Source organism: Cyprinodon tularosa, unplaced genomic scaffold (assembly GCF_016077235.1).
Source record: "Cyprinodon tularosa strain WSP-4 unplaced genomic scaffold, ASM1607723v1 ctg964, whole genome shotgun sequence".
NCBI lineage: Eukaryota > Metazoa > Chordata > Actinopteri > Cyprinodontiformes > Cyprinodontidae > Cyprinodon > Cyprinodon tularosa.
The window spans coordinates 150,187-170,596 of NW_024039745.1; the positions used below are offsets into that span (position 1 = coordinate 150,187).

General features: G+C 36.3%; 1 protein-coding gene across 1 annotated transcript in view; it reads left to right on the forward strand.

Annotated features, from left to right (window-relative positions):
* LOC119776888 (glypican-5-like) overlaps positions 1-20,410 on the forward strand; it is a gene marked incomplete at its 3' end in the record, with an annotated part of 57,873 nt that overhangs the window by 21,940 nt on the left and 15,523 nt on the right. The window contains exon 3 of the mRNA XM_038275518.1: positions 10,560-11,263. Coding sequence (XP_038131446.1) covers positions 10,560-11,263 — 704 coding nt within the window. The remainder of the gene's footprint in view (positions 1-10,559; positions 11,264-20,410) is intronic.

Here is a 20,410-nt window from a genome sequence, read left to right on the forward strand (position 1 = left end):
CCACAGCTTTAGTCTTATTTGTACTTTTTGTTTCCTCTTGCTTATATTTTCCTTTTTTTTTTTTACAGTTTTCTTTTATTTTAAGTCTTCTCACACAGTTGATGTTGCTTTGAAATACTCCCTGAGGTTATTTAGCTCCTGGTACTCCATTACTCTTTTTCAGATTATCTTTGTTGTTTACTCTGCACACAGTTAATGGCTTGGTCATGCTGTGATCATGATGTGTAAAAATGAAATTCATACTCAGTTTTCAACCTAGTTGGTCAAAACAAATTTCAGTCAAATTACAGTCAGGTCCTGCTCTTTTTTGCTAATCAATAAATTGACATAAATGTTTAAAATCCAATAAATTTTTTGTTACTGACATTAGCAAACTGCTTTAATCATTTGGAAACCCCACTGCATTGAAAAGTTAGAATAGGTGATTGTGATGGGTTTTAAAGAGAGTGAAAATGTATTTGGATGGCCCATTTCAGGCACAAGGCAATTCAAAGTATTTTACCTCATAAAAACATCAGAACAAATATTAGGTAAAATCATAAAAAACCAAGTACACAGCAAATCTTTGAAACATCAGATTCATCACACAAAATCCTGAAAAACCAACAAGGTGCAAATGATAATCAGAGGGAGATGGTCAATGTGTGATAAAATATTTTGTGTAGAGCAATTTTCTTTGTTTTGGCCTGCTAATCAAAAACAGATCTAAACAGGTGTGTCTTCAGCCTTGATTTAAAGCCATTTAGTGTTTTAGCCTTTGTCCTGTTTTCTTTGAAGTTCATTCCAGATTAAAAGGTGCACTAAAACCTGAAATCTGTTTCCGTGATTGGATCTGGTTCTAGAGATACAAAGCAAACTGGAACCTGGAGATCTATGGGTTCTGGAAGGTTGATTCTATGATAGTAGGTCTTTAATAGATTGTAGTGCTAAACCATTAGGCGATTAACAAACTAATATAATTATTTTAAAATCCGTTCTCTAATTCTCTGAGCTACAGGTAGCAAGTGTAAGGAATTTAAAACCAGAGTGATGTGTTCTATTTTTCCAGTCTTAGTGAGAACATGAGCAGCAGCATTCTGGATCAGCTGCAACTGTCTGATTCATTCTTTTGTCAGACCTGTGAAGATACTGTTGCAGTAATCAATGTGACTAATAATGAAAGCATGGATAAGTTTTTCTAGGTCTTATTGCGACATTAGTTTTTTCATTTTATAAATGTTTTTCAGGTGGTAAAAAAACTGACTTTGCAACGGTTTCTATGTATCTCTGAAGGTTCAGATCTGAGTCCATTACCACAACCGGATTTTTGGCTTGTTCACCAGTGTCTGAATGTGGTAGCTGAAGCTGCACGCTGACTCTTGATTGTTCCTCTTTATGTCCAAAGAAAATAACTTCAGTTTAATTTCAATAACTTCATAATGGAAGGTTAGAGATGTGTCCGTAATTTTGCAATGGTGATTTATGCAGATTGTTCTCTTTTACAAGTGTGTATTGAGCCTGGAGGAAAACACCTGATTGGGGGATGAGTTTACTTTTAGAATCAGGTCAGGTGAAATGGCAGGGAGAACTTTCTTAAAGGCATACTATGCAACATTTTTCAATTAATTAATGTGTTCCATAATGTTTTGGATGATTAAATTAGTCATTTCAGGTCGAACAAAGGTTTTCTCGGCCGCCCTGGTGATCTGTAGGGGAAATACCGTACTTGCAATTGCAGGAGCCCTCGGCCCACACCCACAGGCTCAGAAGTCTCGCGAGAGTCGGTCTTGCTTTACGGCGAGAACTGCTACATGCCCCCAGTGAAAGGCATGCTCGTTGCTAGCACAGTGGGGATATTTGTGCAGTTATCATGGCGGAACCAGCAAGAAAACAGCGAAAGCCCATGTTGGAAACATGCTAAATTTTCAAACTCGAAAATTGGAACAAAATAGTCACTTACCGCAGTAGACGTGGTGATTTGTTGCGTTCGCCTGTCTGCTAAGCTCAAAACAACCGCGCCTGGCTTGGCAGAGAAACCAGGAGAACAGCTGAGCATATTTTCAACAGTGCACTTTTACTTTCGCCCTTTGGGGGGAGCCTCGCTGGAAAATCAACGCTGGTGGCATAGTATACGTTTAAGGATAGTTGTAGGATCAATATCATGACAGGCGTGGGATTAGCTTTGTTGTTTTACAATTTCTTACATGTTTTTAACAATATTTCCTTTGGGCTAAACTCCTTCAATGAACTGTTATCTTTGGAACACTTTAGAAAACAATGTATACTGTTAAAACCATACCTTTGCATATGTATTGAAAATATCTAGCCTTATTTTCCCACTACCTGACACAACTCCTGGTTTTGGTCACTTAGGGTTGATAAGATTTTTGATTATAAATAATCTGTAATAAACTCAGAATGTTGAACCAAGAATTTTAGGCGAGACAGGCAGTGGGAAAGTTTAAAGCTTTTATTTATAACAGGATCGGGCTGCTCGTCAGCCGCGGGACGGATCTCTGCAGATATAGGAAATACAGGTCAGTGACTGAATGTCGGACTGATCTCGACTAGGAACAAAAGTCACTCTCCTGATTCAAGGTTCTGTCAGATTCTGTAGGAAAGAGTAGTATCCAAAACGAGAGGCTAATCCCCAGCTCGCGGCGGGCGCCGCCCCCAGAGTTCCTAGAGAGAGTGAGCAGAGCAGGCGCCAGCCGACGCCGGGCAGCAACAGTGTCCTTGAGGGGAAATCCAAAACCAGAGTCAGAAGACAGGTCCACGTTCATGTTTCGGTAGAATCCAGGAAACAGTCCAAACAGATCAAACTAACAGAGCAGACAGGGGCAAAGCAAAACTTGGGATCCAAAGGGCAGAAACTGGTCACAATCAGTAGAAACAGAACAAGATTCAGAATGCTAGAGTTAGTCTCACGAAACTGCTTGAATAACCTGGCGCTGATGGAAGGCAAGCAAACAACACAAATGGCAGAGAAACCAGGTGGAAATGATGGAAGGAAAAAAACAAACAATCAGCACCAAGATCATGACACCATCAGAATAATACAAGACCATTGTTTGGAAAATGTTTTCACTGTTTTTAAATTAAGAACTTTATTTGATTTACTTTATAATCCATAAGACATTGACTTTAACAATAGTTTGCTGGAATATTGACCTGAAAGTATAAATGTCTAGGTTTGTTACCATACAATCTTTGGACATATGGAAATAATACCAAAGAATGAATCAGACTTGTGGAGGACCATAGTTCTCCTCCTTATAGCTTGTCTGACTTGATTGAATTTCCAGTGATCTCACCAAAGAAATGGCATTGAAATGGCATTTTGAAATGTGCATTAAAATGTATCCCCATCACTATCCCAAGTTGTTCAAATTCATATTAATTGTAATATAGGGAAGAATAAAAAAAAAAAAACCATAGAATAACTTTATATTTTGGCATTTAGCAAAAACAAGTAAGCTTGGTAATCCTAAGTAACCTGAAAAATATGTGATTTCATGCCAGACAATGAGACAAAAACAGTAGGGTCTTTTTATATACATTGTATGAAAATGTTTGATTTTTAGATGTATAAGATGACAGAAAATATTTTAGTTGGATAATTTGGATGTTTTATAACAAGACCTGTATTATAATAATTCCACCTACAAGCGTTGCTACTTTGTGCCAAGTGCTTTGACTGCAGCAGGTCAACTGTTTTCTTTGCAGAAAGGAATTCACAAGAGAGCTTTTAACATCACTAACTAGTAATTGTAGCTGTTGCTGCAACAGCAGAAACCGCTACTATTACAACTTTTACTAGTTATAGAACATAATATATTTTTGAAGAAATAAGAGCCAATCACAGCAAAGGCAATAAACACAATATTACGACCGAAACCACAGACTTACTGCTATGCTTAGTTTGAGTCTGATTGCGGTAGCTTCGCTGTGGTGAAACTTAAGTTAAATTGTACCAGTTAAACATAGGGTATGCTGTGCAGAATGTCAACTGGCGTTGGGTTCTCGTAATTTAAACCAAATGATCTCAGAGCACGATTTTGGCCTTGAATTTTTGAGAAGATATTGTGTAATACCTCATTATGGAATCATAAAATTGCTCTCACTTCGGGCCATTGCAGGACAAAAGCTGTCTTATTTTCTTGTTTATTCACTCAGACTGCATCCCACTCAGACAGCACTACAGTAAATCCTGAATTCTTAGTTTCTTCTGAACTTGTCTGTATTCCAATTATGTGCGTGCAATTTCCAGGCTCTAGGATTTTCATTTAAATGTAAGATAATTGCCCCATGCTAAGTGACCACATTTCAACTGTCTTTCATTTCCCAAGAGTTCTACAGACGGGAAACAATTAAGCGAAAGGATAAAAGGACAGTCACCAACAAATGCTGGTCTAAACTGAATGTGGTCACATCCAAATTTAGGCATGGTGGTCAGAAAAACAATTTAAGCCAACTGACTTTCGTAAAATAGCACTGAGTGTCTAAAACAAATATTTTTAACATCTCCAAATTGACGTGCAAAATGACAGGTTAGATCTGAAAGTCAGTTGGTAGTGACAAAAAAACTAAATTAAAACCATACATGAGAAACAATAGAATATACTTCTCCTTACATTCCCAGTGGAAGTGCATATTATATAATATGCTGGATATACTAGGCACACAAAACACTGTTTATACATAAACTGCTTTGTTTGAAATATCTGTTTTATTTCGTAGCAAATTTACACCTGTCCATAAACTGAGGAGACTGTGTAACTGAATTAATTGTTTCAGTCATATTCCTTGCTTGATTGCACAAATTAGGCCAGTGAAGTAGAGACTGATATTCTTCCCAGTCTCCTAGAATGAATCCATCTTTAGTGGAGCCTGTTAAGTTGACCAATTGTAGTCAGATTGGATGGATGGTTTTCAATAGTTTTATACTTAAGCTACAATATCTCAGGTGGAATTATGTGCAGATTTCGACTTTTAGTTACATCGACATCTGGATACCCTTTGACCCATGTAGTTTCATAGCAAAGTGGCTTACATTGCCACATTTCAAGCAGAAAATATGTCCACGTCTACCGGGGCTGGTTATTTAATATACAGTACCAAGCTGTGCCAAGTGTCACATAGCCGGTAATTTAATAAAACTTTAATTTAAGTTTTAATAAAGCATTATAATCCATATGTTATTTAAAATGCTTTGTTATGAAGGGACATGTATATAAATGTACAGAAGCATTTAAGCTGCAAGCTTATTATTACTGAGATTGCTAAAAGGTCATTTTTAGATTAGGGTCACGATGCAGATTAATAATCCATTAAATTAATAATTCAGTAATAATACAATTATTAAAATTTCACTTGCAATGATCATTTTACAATATAATTTTGTGAACAAAAACTGTGAAATGATGTATATGATGTATACCTTAAATCAGCAGGGTTCCACATTCTAGCTCATTTTAATTTCCCTTTTTTAAAGGTGAATTTACATATCCATTTATGTTTACATATAATATATACTTTCTGGAATAGAAAAGAACCTCTGAACAAAATCCAGGAGGGATTTATTTTTGCTTTGTAGGTTAAATGCATTATTCCACATTATCCAAGATTCTTAAGTTTCCTTTATAAATAGTGGATTAGTATGGTCATTAAATGCTTCTTTATTTATAATACATATGACTCCTTTTTTCTTTGCAACCAAATCTTTTAATTCTAGTTTTGTAAGGTATTTCCAATTGTTCTACTCATTATGTTAAACAAAGGTGTATCAGGAGTATTAAATTAAATTCAAAACTTTAAAGTTTAGAATCTTCTTTGTTTCATGCAAAACTGTTGACTTTGAATGATTTCCTTTTACATATTCTATACTGCTTCCAGATTAGTTTAGAAATTAATAACTGCTCACCAAAATGTTTTTCCCAAACCCTTTTAATTTTAATATAAAAAATCTTGTAAAAAGTGCTTTCTTGTTAATTTTAAAATTCCATACATTCTTTTAAAGGGATAGTTCGGTATTTTTGACATGAATCTGTATGGCATCCCGATCACCAGCGGCATGCAATCACACTGACTTACCCCTGGCAGCGTCCTGTGAGCAGAGTTATCGTCCAGTTTTGGTCAAGCCGAAAGTAGTCCTGCAGGTTTTTAGGTACAGCGAAATAAAACGTTTCTCTTCCCAAAACATTATGTGTCCAAAAGAGTGATATTTTCGCATCCCAAAAACATTGTAGTTGAAAAATTCACACGTCGTTATCAATTGGTCCTATTTTCTCTCTGTTCGTATCAGTGCGCGCCGTCATTCAGACAGCGAGCCCAACAACAGCCATGTCTCCTTCCGCGGCGGAGGGAGACATGGCTGTTGTTGGGCTCGCTGTCTGAATGACGGCACGCACTGATACGAACAGAGAGAAAATAGGACCAATTGATAACGACGTGTGACTTTTTCAACTACAATGTTTTTGGGATGCGAAAATATCACTCTTTTGGACACATAATGTTTTGGGAAGAGAAACGTTTTATTTCGCTGTTCCTAAAAACCTGCAGGACTACTTTCGGCTTGACCAAAACTGGACGATAACTCTGCTCACAGGACGCTGCCAGGGGTAAGTCAGTGTGATTGCATGCCGCTTGTGATCGGGATGCCATACAGATTCATGTCAAAAATACCGAACTATCCCTTTAAGTTATAATTTATGTACACCTTTTTAATTGTATGTAGAAAGTATTTAAACTTTTTTCCTGAGCAATATAAATTTGTATCATCTGCAAAATAGTACATTTTAATACCTCAGAAACTTTACAAATATCATTTATATAAAGAATTCAAAATTTAGCTCCAAGCAAAAAATGTGGCACCACACAGGTGGTCTGCCTTAGTGCCGATCTTGTTTAATTGATATGTACATACTGGTGTTTATTCTCCAAATACATTTTGATCCATAAATTCTTTATCCCTCTTAATATCTACTTCTCTATTATCAAATAATAATGCGTGATATTTATCAAAAGCGAAATCAATAAAAATACCTATAAAATATTCACTTGCTTCTACTTTTTCTACCATTTTTATTACTTCATACATAGTTGTTCTAATTCTTTTAACCTTAAATTTTTAGCGATCCAATGTTTTCTTGACAAGGTTGTTTATGTTTAACCAAATACTGTTTAACAGGACAATGCTTGTCATACAGATCTATTGGATCATCACCTTCAAAATCACTCAAAATCGATTAATATCCTTTACCTAGATAAAAAAAAAAGATTGATTGATAACAGGGTTTTGAAGGCAATGAGTTGTACTTTTTTAAGAGTATCAAATCTAAGGGGTCTGATATGTTTGATTTTTACTTTACACCTAAAAATATATATAAAATAATGTAGAATAATATGTTATAGAGTGTTGTGGTTATAATTAGGAACAATGCCTAAACCTCTTAAGATGTATAAGTTTGGGGAAGCCACCTAATATTATTAGTGGAATTATTATTTTGATCGGCTTATGCTGTCATTTTTGCTCATCTCTAGTGGGACTGCTATTTTCACATATCCACTAGTTTAAAAATGTCCTCAGCTGTATATTGATTATTTATTCTCCAGATACACAGTATTTATATTGTAAAAACACTGTAAGGTTAAGTATTTTATTTGTCCTTTTTTTTTTTTTTACTACTGTCAATTCTGTTGTTTTTATATACTTTTTAAGGTCCCCATTTGGGTGACCACTTTTGCTGCTGTACCACCACTATTTCCCCATTGTGGGACAATAAAGGGATTTTATATTCTATTCTATTAGACCTCTGTTCACACTTCCAAAGCAATAAGGTTCGTCCTCTGATTTTACCGTACTGTATTCTGAAGAGCTATAGTTGAACTAAAGGGAAAACTGCAATGACACTGCCAGCTTTAGTGTGTCTGAGCAGGTGTAAATACAGGTGTTTCAGCCAGGCCACCCATCAGTGTTATATTTTATGCCTCATTTTTCACTTGCAGTGAGCAAAAGTTGTTGTCCAAACCTACTACTTCTTGTTTGGTTTTCATGTGTTTAAACGGAAGAAAATCCAAATCTTTAAAGTAACAACATGTTCTTCCTTTAGAAGGATATGTTTGAAGTAAAATCCATGGAGAGACAGGGAAGTGCTCCAGACCAAGACCCAAATGAATCCAGATGTCAGTGTGTTCACAAGGTGGAGTCTTGTACATCAGTTTTTATGCCTTGTTTAAAAAAAAAAAATCAGTGGTCTGTCTTTTTTTCTGTATATATTTTCCTGGCTTTCTCTCTTTCTCTGACATTTGTTACATATCCATGACTCAGTTGGTAAAAAAAAAAAAAAAGATTCTAGTTATTATATAGACTAATTTAAAATTAGATATAATGAGCCTTGATAGCCTCATATTTTGTTGTTAACAATCCTTATTGCTGTATTATTAGTTACAATAATGTTGTAACTCCAGAAAATGACCCTTGCAACCTTGACCTCTAGACATTGTACAAATCCCACCTCTGCTGGTGACAGGGGGCATTAAGGTCAAATGAGCATATTGCATCTTTAAAACTATTTGGATGTTTATTTTCCACAGTAAATCTTTACTATTTCTGGTCTATTCACCCCCTTTGATGTTCCGGTTGAGTCTACATTCTATCCTTTTCTAAAAGATGCATTTCCCTAGTTTCTGTCTACACCCTTCACAATGTTCAAAAAACATTTTATGTTTTGTGAGCCCAAGCTTCCATTGTGTTTTTGGTGGCTTCAAAAATAAGTTGTTCCTGTTACTGGTGAGTGGGGAGTCCCTCTGTGACACAGACAGTACTCATATTAGTGCAGCTGTTCGTGAGGACATGGCTGTTGTTATCCTTCTGTCTGTGACCTGGGAGGGGCAGGACACATGCAAAACACAAAAGCATTAGCACACACACACACATAAGCACACGCACATACCAACACACAGACTTGTTAACAAGCTTTGAGCTGAAGAATGACTCTCATGAATGAATGAATTGGAATTTGGCAATCTTTAAAAACTCAGGAACACAAGTTATATTTCTAAGTAAGTTTACAACATTTCATTGAGCATTCAAAGTCAGTGTGGCTTTATTCTTACTTTAGTTAAGTCTGTGTGCATGTGTGTGGGTGTGTGTGTTCATACTTTTGGTTGTAGTGGGGAATATAGTGTGTGTACTGGCACCCTTGTTCTCAGGTCTCAGTTTCTATACAGTTGCTGCTGCTCCTTCATGTCCTGTCATGCTTTTAAGCTTACATCACACCCAAGAGGGGACTGTTGCATTTAGCAAGTTCATACATAATATTACATGAGTATATATATATGCATGGAGAAGAAGAATGTATGATGGAAAGCACCATGCGAAAAACATGGCAATAAACTGAGACAGTTGTTGGTGAGAGGAGAAAACTTTTGAGACATACAGTAGAATTAAGAGATTTTGTCAAAATCATTTTGAGTCAACAGTTTCACATTTGAACCATTTGACATGAAGTGTAAATTAAAGAGAAATTAAGTAATTATTTTACTGAAAAATATCTTTAAAATAGCCCTTTTATTTGACCCTTTATGACATCATTTTATGAGCAGCCTGACAGCTCAGTAGTTCAGCGCCGATGCATCTATAAGTCTGTAGCCTGGAAAATCCTGGTTTGGCTTTTGTTATACCCGCTCATACATCCATGTGAAGGAAGCTGGTCTGTACAAAGTAATTGTAACTATCCTTTCCAAATAAAATATTAAATAAAAAAAAAAGTCTGTTTTTCTAAATTTACCGTGGGTTCCTGTCCTGTTTTGCGTATTTTATGTCGTCCATATTAAATGGGTCAGACATGGCAAACAATCAGAGTTATATTCATGATGGATATCGTGAAAAGATTTTATATATATATATATATATATATATATATAAATATATATATATATATACACCGGTATATATATATATATATGTATACATAGATTAGGAAATATTTCTAGGAGTGCAGGGAGCCTATAGGCTCTATTCCTTTAGATGTGCAAGAGGACACTTCCCAGCAATCTTCAAAAGGCTTAATTAAACCTAAATAAAATATTATGCATCAGAATAACATAGAGGACTTTTTGCAACAGATCTAAAGTTCTAAAAGGTACCTTCAGTCTATCTGTCTGCTCCCATGAGTAAAGTACATTGCTTAGCAAGAAATGACTTATTGTTGCCATTTAGCCAGGGCAAAGTCATATCGCTTCTTTATTCAGCATTCTTGTCTCAATACTTACTGATGCACAAAAATAGAGAAAATTCCTTTTTAATGTACCTCCAGTTCTAGCATTACCAAGAGAAAGTTTGAATAGTTTAACTTGTTTCAGTTCAGCACAATTGGCTCATTAGGCTATAGAATATAGCTGACTTTGAACTCATCTGTTGCTATCAAAGCAGACTGTTGAAACTGAAACCTCTACAACAGACATGTAGAAGTCAACCAACTTAAGAGTAGGCATTTACAAATAAATAAATTTAAACGGTTATGTTTAATATTTCTTCTCACATCCTATTTCCTTTTTATTTTCTCCTCTCCTTACAGACACGATACAGTCCCTCCTGTCATTCTCTCAAGGACGCCTAAGTTCACTGTTGGAGAGAAGCTACTCGTCCCTGTCCCATCAGGCTTTGCCCCATGTGAATCAACTGTTTTCCTCCTTGTCCCTGTTTCTACATGGAGCAAACATCTCAGTTGAGATGACAGTTCACACATTTTTTAACAATATATTCCCTCTTGTGTATACACGGCTCATTAACCCAGGCATTGAAGGGAGTGTTACAGCAGGCAGCACAATGAGTGACTGTCTTCGTATGATCAGGCAGGACGTCAAACCTTTTGGCAATCACACCATCATCATGGCTCAGAGACTGGCTAACGTTTTGGAGATTGGCAGGCAACTTGTTCTCTCCTTGGATAAAGGACTGAAGGTCATCAATGCAACGGAGTATGCGAACCTTGGACGTGATTGTGTAAAAAGTCTGACAAAGATGGTATACTGCTCCCACTGCAGAGGCTTGACACTGATCAAGCCCTGTGTTGACTACTGCTCCAATGTAATGCGGGGATGCCTGGCGAGTATGTCAGAGCTGGACCAGCCTTGGAGGGTATATATCAGCTCCTTTGAGAAACTATCCCGTTCAGTAGCAGGGGATCACAGCCTGGAGCTAGCCATTCTGGGGGTCAGCGAGCATGTTAACGAAGCCATGCTCTACGCACAGATCCATGGTCCGCTCATTACTGCTACGGTGAGTACAACCTCATAAAACATCAATCAGAAACTGAAATGGTTTATTTTTTTTTTTTTTTACATATCTTTGTTTGATCTACATGCCTTGTTAGTGTTAAGTGTAATTATTGGACAGCCTTTGCTTGTGGTCTGTGGGCTATTTTTCCCCATAAGTGGAAAAAAGATCATACAGGCTGCATTAATGTTTGTGCAGTGCTGAGTATAATCCAAGTAAAAGAATGTTTAGTCAAAGCGAACACTTTGCCAAGTCTTCCAAAATTGGCAACATATCATGAATTCATCATTGTTGTTTAGTTTCTGACAAGCAGATATTTTTTTGTCGTTGAGAATGAAGCAGCAGACTCAAATATCAAATCTACTATGTTTTGGGTGTCACATGGTGTGATTACTACCATATGTCTGACGTTATATGTGGCTATAACTCATTGTTGCTATCAGAGCAATTCTCATAAAAAGACAGTTTAAAACTGGATCCTGTCATTAATTCTAAAATGTGAATGTCATGCTTATAATTTAGCCATATATTGTGGATTTTTATCCTTTCTCTGCAGGCAAAAAGCCATGGTTGGGAGATAGAGTTGGACAAACACAAAATAAATGAATTTGTAGTTGGCAGTGGTACAGGTTTTCTTTTTAAAACCAATAGATCAGCTTGAAATCTCCAACCATATTCATCTCAAGTGCACTGAAATCGTTCTAGTTCTACTTTTGAAGTAGATCATTTCAGTCAGCTAAATTAAGACACATCGTAAGGGTGTACTTAATCTATGGGTTTATTATGGACCTGTCTTACCTAATTCACGTTTGTGATGGAAGTGATTTTAAAGCGACTTATTTTATTTAAAAAACACTTCACAGTTTGGTATTAATCAATCTTTTTAACTCACGACCCAAAAACTTACAGCATTTCGCATATGATGGGTTAGTTTTGAACTGCAAAACCTTAAATGTAAAAATGTGTTGCAGACTATTTCCTGTCATTTTTAAGTAGGCACAGGGGCAGATCTAGAAAAATATTTATGGGGTGGCAAGAGGGGGGCAGGAATTTTTTAGGGGTGGCAACATATGGCATTTGTTTACACTGAATTTAATCACAGTTATCACAGTTTGGTGAGAATAGTATGCACAGTACTAGTGTTTCATGTGAAACAGTTCATATTAATAATACATCGTACAATGTGATCTCACTTAATAGGAGATAGAAGAATGATAACACTACTTCTAGAGGGACATTATCACAGGAAAGGTATTAAGGTAAGACACTGGTGCTGAGGTGCAGATGTCTGAGACTGACTGTCAGAGCGGCAGCTTTGCAGCATTTGCACAAGAAGAAACTATAGAAAGAAAAAGTTACTGATCAGAGATCTATGGACTGAGCTGTACTAAAGTGAGCAAAACTACACAATAGAAATAAACGGGTTAAGGCACCCGAACAAGGTACCAGACATCTATGTAATGTTTACTCTGAACACACATTTACCCCATTTGTTCCTCAGTAACTTGACATAAAGCAGTTACGGCAACATGAAAGGGACATTTCATGCATGTAAATATGCTGTAGATAGAGCTGTATATGGAGGACCAACTCCGCCATATTAAAAAATAAAAACAGAAATAAATAGATGCTCAATAAATAAATAAGCATACAATTAATTGCCACCAAAAATACAATCAACAAATAAATGTAATTAGAAATTATATTATAATGGCAGGCAGAAATGTTAAAAGGGCAGGCAGAAAGAAATAGCGGCGAAGAAATAACTAGGGTAAAAAAATACAAAGGAAGAATAAAACAGACAAAAATATGATAACTTGCACATAAATAAATACTTAAAAATATAAGTAATTAAAAAATGAAGTTGAAGATAATAAATGACAAAAAAATAAATAAGGTAAATATTAAAAAGGCAAAGAAATAAAGAAGCCAATTAAAAGAGTTATATACCTTTATGACTAGCTGTATAATTTAATTTCTACTTACATTTATTCGTTGTTTGTATTTTTGGTGGCAATTAATTGTATGCTTATTTATTTATTAAGCATTTATTTATTTATGTATTTATTTTTAAATATGGCAGAGTTGGTCCTCCATACTGCTGTATCAACAAATCAACAAAAAGGCGGGTTCTGTATGTTACATCAAAATATCCACAAATCTGAAAAGAAGCAACATAAAAATACATTTTGCTTGTGAGTAGGTTAATACAGGTCATTTCTGGATAATTTCATATTATATATACAAAAAAAGAAACAACAACACTGCTTCATATTAAGCAGGATTTAGACCAGTATCACATTTTTAACTTTTAACACTTTTGGTTTTATTAAAGGAAATATCAGATTTTCTCAGGTGCCAAAACAAAATGTAACAGCTCTGTAAAGGCTCACCAGAGAGCATAACATAAAGTTAACATGACTATAACAGCTGAATGCAGTGATTTCCATGTTGCTCAGCAAAACGCTTCACAACTTTATTTAGATCCAATGCCTTTGTGCGTTTTGATTTGAGTAAAACCAAACTTGATCGTCTCTTTTCCGTCATAGTTGACCGCAAATATGTCTTTATGAGCCTGAATCGTCAGGCCTAACTAACATCATAGATAGAGAAATAACGTTCTGCAACCTGATTTTTATCATCTCAAAATCAGCATTGCAGCTATGCTAGCAACATTGTGCTTTCATTATGATTTAATTTCTCAATAGACAGTTAATCAATTTTTACCTGTTTCATCCCGTGTCTCCTCTCCCCATCACCCCTGGCTCCCTTGCTTTGCCCCATTCGGTTTTCAAAACAATCAGTCTCAGTCGCTCTCGCGTCATCTCGTGCTGCATTCACTGCAGTCCGACATTTGAAATTAGCGGTCATAATTCTCAAATGATCCATAATTTATAAGCCTCGCCACCCCTACCGCCAACTTGGGTGGCAGCTGGGGTGGCAAGGCTGTTATTTAGGGTGGCATTTGCCACCCTATGCCACCCCAGTAGATCCGCCTATTAGTAGGCATTAAAAGTTATTTTCTTTCATTTCATACAGCTACCGTTAGAGGTATAGTTGACAATTTTTTCAGAAATCTAGGTAAGAAATACCAAAGTCACTTTTTGAAAAATGCAAATGTGTAAGACAAATACTATACCTGCTTTCTGCCAACATGTAAACACATCTTCCAAATACACTCTGGTCGTATCAGTGACACAGAGACTTAAAAAAAAAGAGTCTAAGGCCGAGGTGGATAATCCAAGTCCAGAAGGTTAAAAGCTTGTACAGAGATTAGTTCCAACTATTTGCATTGTTAACTCCAGAGCTCAGACTTGAGATTAATCACCGGGATAAATAAAGAGAATAAAAGAAAACTACATGGGGTTTTTACTCTTTGGACCTGGATTGTCCACCTCTGGTTTTAAGCTTCTTAGAAATGTTTAGTAAATATATCATATGTACAGAGCTGCTGAACAATAATGCTATCCTCCTAACCGTTCTGTATTTTAAGATCAACATAGAATTAATCATACATTTTCTATAGCATTCAGGATTGATTTGGAAATGTTCCTGCTCAAAAGGTAATGACCTTAAACATGGTAGGATTTTATTAACTTTTTAGTCCGAGGTGGCTGATCATTAGAACCTATGGAGTCACAGACGACCCCCGGCACAAGCCAGGTGCGGGTTGGGGGGTCGGGTCCGAAGCAGGAAGTAGATGGGTTGGATTATGGCGGTCACACAGCCCCCAATCTGGATTTTAGAGTTAACCTACTAGGTCATCAAATAATCCTGGGACAGGGCACTGCCGCTCCAAAGGGGTGCCAGGTCCTTGGTCCTGGGATAAATGGATGTGAGTGTTATGTGCGAATCGAGTCTATGTGTTATGAGTGGGGGCACTAGGGTGGCAAGGTGTGATTGAGACTGTATTTTTTTTCTTTTTATTTATTTTTTTGTCAGGTTCGGTTCTGAAGTGCTCCCTCTCCCATGAACATCTCAAGTCTCTGCTAAGTGTGGAGCCCATTCCCCCTTCCTGCCCCCCTACACTGGCTGGTGCTTTGGCCCGCCGGTGCATTGATAGTGCTCGGAGTACATAAAAATAGACCATGCATTTTGTTAGATTCACTTTAAAAGCCAAAATTTTAAAAGGGAACATAGTTTTTAGTTACATTTATTTACTGGAACGTTTACTGAATAAATTAGACAAGGATAACCACCAGTTAAATGAGGAAATTAATGTTGTCAGGTTAAGTGGAGTTTTTTAAAGGAACCAAATGCACACACAGAGGCTAAGGTGGTTTCTTGCTGATTTGATAAGTAGTGGCAACAGAAGCATAAATCCAAAAAAATAACTGGTCAAGGAAAACAAGAACCAGAACCAGAACAAAGGGGAACACATGGTTTAAGGGAATCCAGCACTGAGTAACTGCAGAGGAGGAGTATATATGCCAAAGAGAACAAAGAATAGAGTAATCAACTGATTGGGAGCAGGTGTGGATAGAATGATCTAGAAGGAAGCTAGGGGAAAGGAGACTGGCACAGGGGGACAACAGAGATTAAAAAACAAATATATAAGAAAGCAAATACAACCAGAAAACTACTAGAATGATACAACATGGAAATGAAGCTAATGACATTGAAAAAACAAAAAAACAGGAATGAAAGTGTAACTGAAAACTCAAAAAGAAAACTTACACAGAACCTAAAAGTGCAGAACCATGACAGAAGTTATGGGCCTCATGAAACAATTAGTAAAATACAACAGTTATATTTTTGAATATTTATCTTCCAGGCATAAAATTTTAAATTTGATTAGTTTTTTAAACACATTAGATAAAGGTTTAAGAAAATCAAATGACCTAGTTTTCAATTTTAACAGCTTCCAATCTTCTGCAGAGTTTTTTGCAAATATATTGACACCAACCAAAAACTCATAATGTTAAAAAATGGAAATGGTTGCCAGGCTCATACACTGATTTATCCAACTATGCACTGAGCAACTAAAGTTTCATTGTGTTTAAAACTGTATATACATTCATATGTGTCTAGATGCCTGCTTGGTATTCATGGTGTTATTGCAAGTGGAGAAGACAGAGACCCATGGAACCAAGTGAGACAACTTGAACTGGCTCCAGCTAGGCCAAGCAAACAGAACCTAGTTCAAAAAAAAAAAAGTCAAAAGGAGGTAATGAAGAGCCAGTATGTCTGAAATTTTCTATGCCTTTAAACATGGTTTAATGAAACATCTATGTCCTGGACTGTGGTAGCACTTTTCAAATGTATTTTTCACGTATGCTTTCATTGATAATGAACTTCAGAACTAATGTTTTACGGGCTTTAAAACTTTTATTACTACAAATAGATTTATAGTGACCTCACATATATATATATATATATATATATATATATATATATATATATATATATATATATATATATATATATATATATATATATATATACATACAATTACCTGAGATAGACACTTGACTTTAGCAAACTTTCTTAATTGCACCTTCTTAACACAATCATGCCACAGACTCCCTTAAAATGCAAGACCACTCTCTATTAAGATGTGTGTCAGATGATGTTTTAAAATATTTTCTGGAACTTATGACTGCAAACCAGTAAGTGAAACCAAAGAGGTATGTCATTAAGACTAGTTTTAATTCAATATGCACTGTTAATAATGTTACTACTTTTGCATGCACCTTGTACAGTTAGTAATTCTTTATGAAAAACATACATTTAAACAGATTTCTGTTTTTTGACTTGGTGAGGTCACTATAAATCTATTTGTAGTAATAAAAGTTTTAAAGCCCGTAAAACATTAGTTCTGAAGTTCATTATCAATGAAAGCATACGTGAAAAATACATTTGAAAAGTGCTACCACAGTCCAGGACATAGATGTTTCATTAAACCATGTTTAAAGGCATAGAAAATTTCAGACATACTGGCTCTTCATTACCTCCTTTTGACTTTTTTTTTTTTGAACTAGGTTATGACTTATATTTATATATATATGAGGCTAGAACACTGGTAACCAATAAAAAAATCAGCGGGGTCCGAGTAAAGAAAATCAAGGTCCAGAGACATTTTTTTTAATAATCTTTTACAGAATTTAATACTGAAATAAAATTAGGTATTTATGCATCCTTGCTATACACTGACTTTTTAAATAAAAGAAATATAGAAATCTAAAGTGTGTTTTGATCTTTCAGTTTGGTATATAGACAAATTCCTGAGTCACATATTTTATAAACCTGAACTGACCATTTGTTTTTCTTTTTCTTTTATTTCAATGGCTTAATCAGAGAAGTGGGCTTTAGGCTGCCCTGCAAGGCTTATAATACTGAATTTGAATGGCGGCAAAGCCATTCTTAAGCACATGTCAAGGTGCTCATTCGAGAGCCTGGATCCATATTTATTTTTGGTTATGTTCATAGTGGGGAATCGTGCTTCACAGCAGTAGGTTAAGCCAAACATACTCAAAATGTGCAGGGTAATCTTTGAGCATGCCATTTACTTTTCTGTCACCAGTTCACCACAGTTCTTCCAGCAGTCCACACTTTCTCTGCTCTCTTTTCTCATTGTCTTTTCCTTCTTTCCCACCGCCCGGCTTGCCACAGGTCTGCCTGCTTTGTCTAAAAGTAGCTAGCAGCAGCAGCCCTGAGTGACACAGCTCATTGGCTAATTTCTATCATGTGTAGCCTGGTCCCAGCGCTCCGGAGGGATTTACCATGTTAACAGGAGAAGCGGCGCAAGTGAAGTTAGACACTTCTGTGGGACAACACGCGGTAATTTATAAATGTTTTAAATCAGATTGGGTCCAGATTAGCCAGCAGGTGTGTCCAGGATTTTCGGCAGTTGGAATTCACAAAAGAAAGATGCGTGTTAACAAGTCTACGCACAGATTTAAACATACAGATTCTTTTTGACGCAAGTTTCACATTTCTCTCTACTGCCAACTTCTGGTATCAAAGCTGTGCACTCTTTTTTTTACATTAGGACTCTGATCTTGCAAAAGGGTAGTGTAAAGGCAAAGGGTCCTTTAGCGTTCCTCTTCTGGCTGCAAGTCTAAAGGCTTAGAAGCTTTACAAACACTGAACAACTCCACAACCAAACCCAAAGATATACTCAGGAAAGCAATGGTCATTCACAAAGGGGCATTTGTAGTTAGACATAGAGAATGTCGGTAAGAAACAGTCATCAGAAGTAGTGTTGTTTTTGACAGCTATCTTAGATTTAGTCTTAAGGCCAATTTATGACGCATAGGCTCTGCAACCGATGGTCACAAACCCGTGCAGACCTCAAGCTGAAGTGGGCAGACAAAAAGCAGCTGTGATTGGTCCTTGGCAGCTGTGACTGGACGGTGCAGAAGCATACCAGCAAAACTGGTTTGAGACCAGACCCAAGAGACATTTGATGTGTGCGGTTGCAGAAGTATATAATCTGTGCATTAGACTTAGTCTTCAGGACTAGTCACATTTTAGTCATTATGATATGTGATAGTTTTAGTCGGTTTTAGACAGCTAAAACTTAAAAAGGTTTTAGTCTAGGTTAGGTCAGTTTTATGTTGCAAAAAAAGTGAACCTTTACAATTTCGAATAACAACCAGATTCTTTACAGACTGACAGTTCTAGCCTAGATACTATAATTGCTGGGTATAGAATGCTGCGGTGCAGTTCATCATCGCTGTTGGGCAGAAAACTTTAATTTATAGAAATCAAATAAACCTTTTTATGAATAAATGCTCTACTTTAATAAAATGAAATCTGAAAATAGCAGATCTAGTTCAACACATCATATTGGTTAATATAGCAGACAAACAAGCTAACAAAATGTATGACAAAGGAATAGTTTTAAACATACAAGGTTTCCATCACAAAGCAAACACTTTCTGATCTACTATGAATTATGCCTTATAGACAGATCAATAAATCTTCATTGCTCCAAAAAATGATAATTTTTGCTTTTTTTCAGAGAATTCGCCCCTTAGTTACCACTGCTCAGGGGTATAAATAGATTTAAATTCACAGGGTTTTGATATAAAAAAAACCTATGTCAATCCAGACCGAAATTGAATGAATATACTAACTAAAATGTTGACATATCTAAAAGAAACATAGAAAATAATTCAATGACAATACAAGGGAGGATTTACATCATATTTAAATAGATAGAAATGAGAAAAAAAAAAACAAAACAAAAAAAACTTCATAGATCTTTGTACCTTTTCATCGGTCTCTTTAATCTAAAATAAACAGAATTCAATTAAATATTTGTTTTGGATATAATTTGGTAGAAATTAAAGAATGTTTATTATCACCTCTTGTGAGCTGGAGGAACTAAAATCCTGATAATTAGACAAAGGTTTTTTCTTACGCTTGCCAGAGAATAATCAGCCACATAGTTACTTAAGTAGCGATGAAAGAGCCATACTGCTGAAAGTTAACCATTACAGTGGAGCATGAAGTGCAGACTCGGAGACTCAGATTCGTCATTGTCATCGTTGACGAAAATAACACTGGTCAGAAGTCCATAAAGATTGTTGTCCAGGTATCAGATACAGTACAGACAGTAGAAGTCAATCAATGAGAAGGCAAGGAGGAAATAGATTTTGTCTATAACAATGACATAGCTGAGAGCAGGGAAAACTCATTGGATTTTTTGGCATAGGGTAGACAATCTGGCAGAGAGGCAGAGGCAAGGGAGAGTTTATGCAGTGCTCTGGGATATTCTTCATTCATTGCAAAATCTGATTTCATGACCATAGGTAAAGGTAGTAACATAGACAGACAGCTAGAATAAGGACTTTTGCCTTTTTGATCAGTTCTCTCTTCACAACATTGCGGTGCAGCATCTGCATTATAGTAGCAGCTGCATTGATCCTTCCATTGATCTACCATCAGCCTCCCATCAGTCTTGGATAAGCCCTCTAGATACTTGAGGAAGGAACTCTCCACCAACCCAAAGAGGAAAAGTCATGTTTCCGTTCAAGAACCATTGCCTTTGACTTGGAGGAACTGATTCTGATCCAGACTGCTTTGCACTTGGTTCTCAGCCCTGCTCTTGCTCCACTTGGACAGAGAACTTGTAAAGAATACTCCTGCAGCGCCCCCCACAGAGCACCTTAAGATCATGCCAGGTGCTCAAAACACATGTGA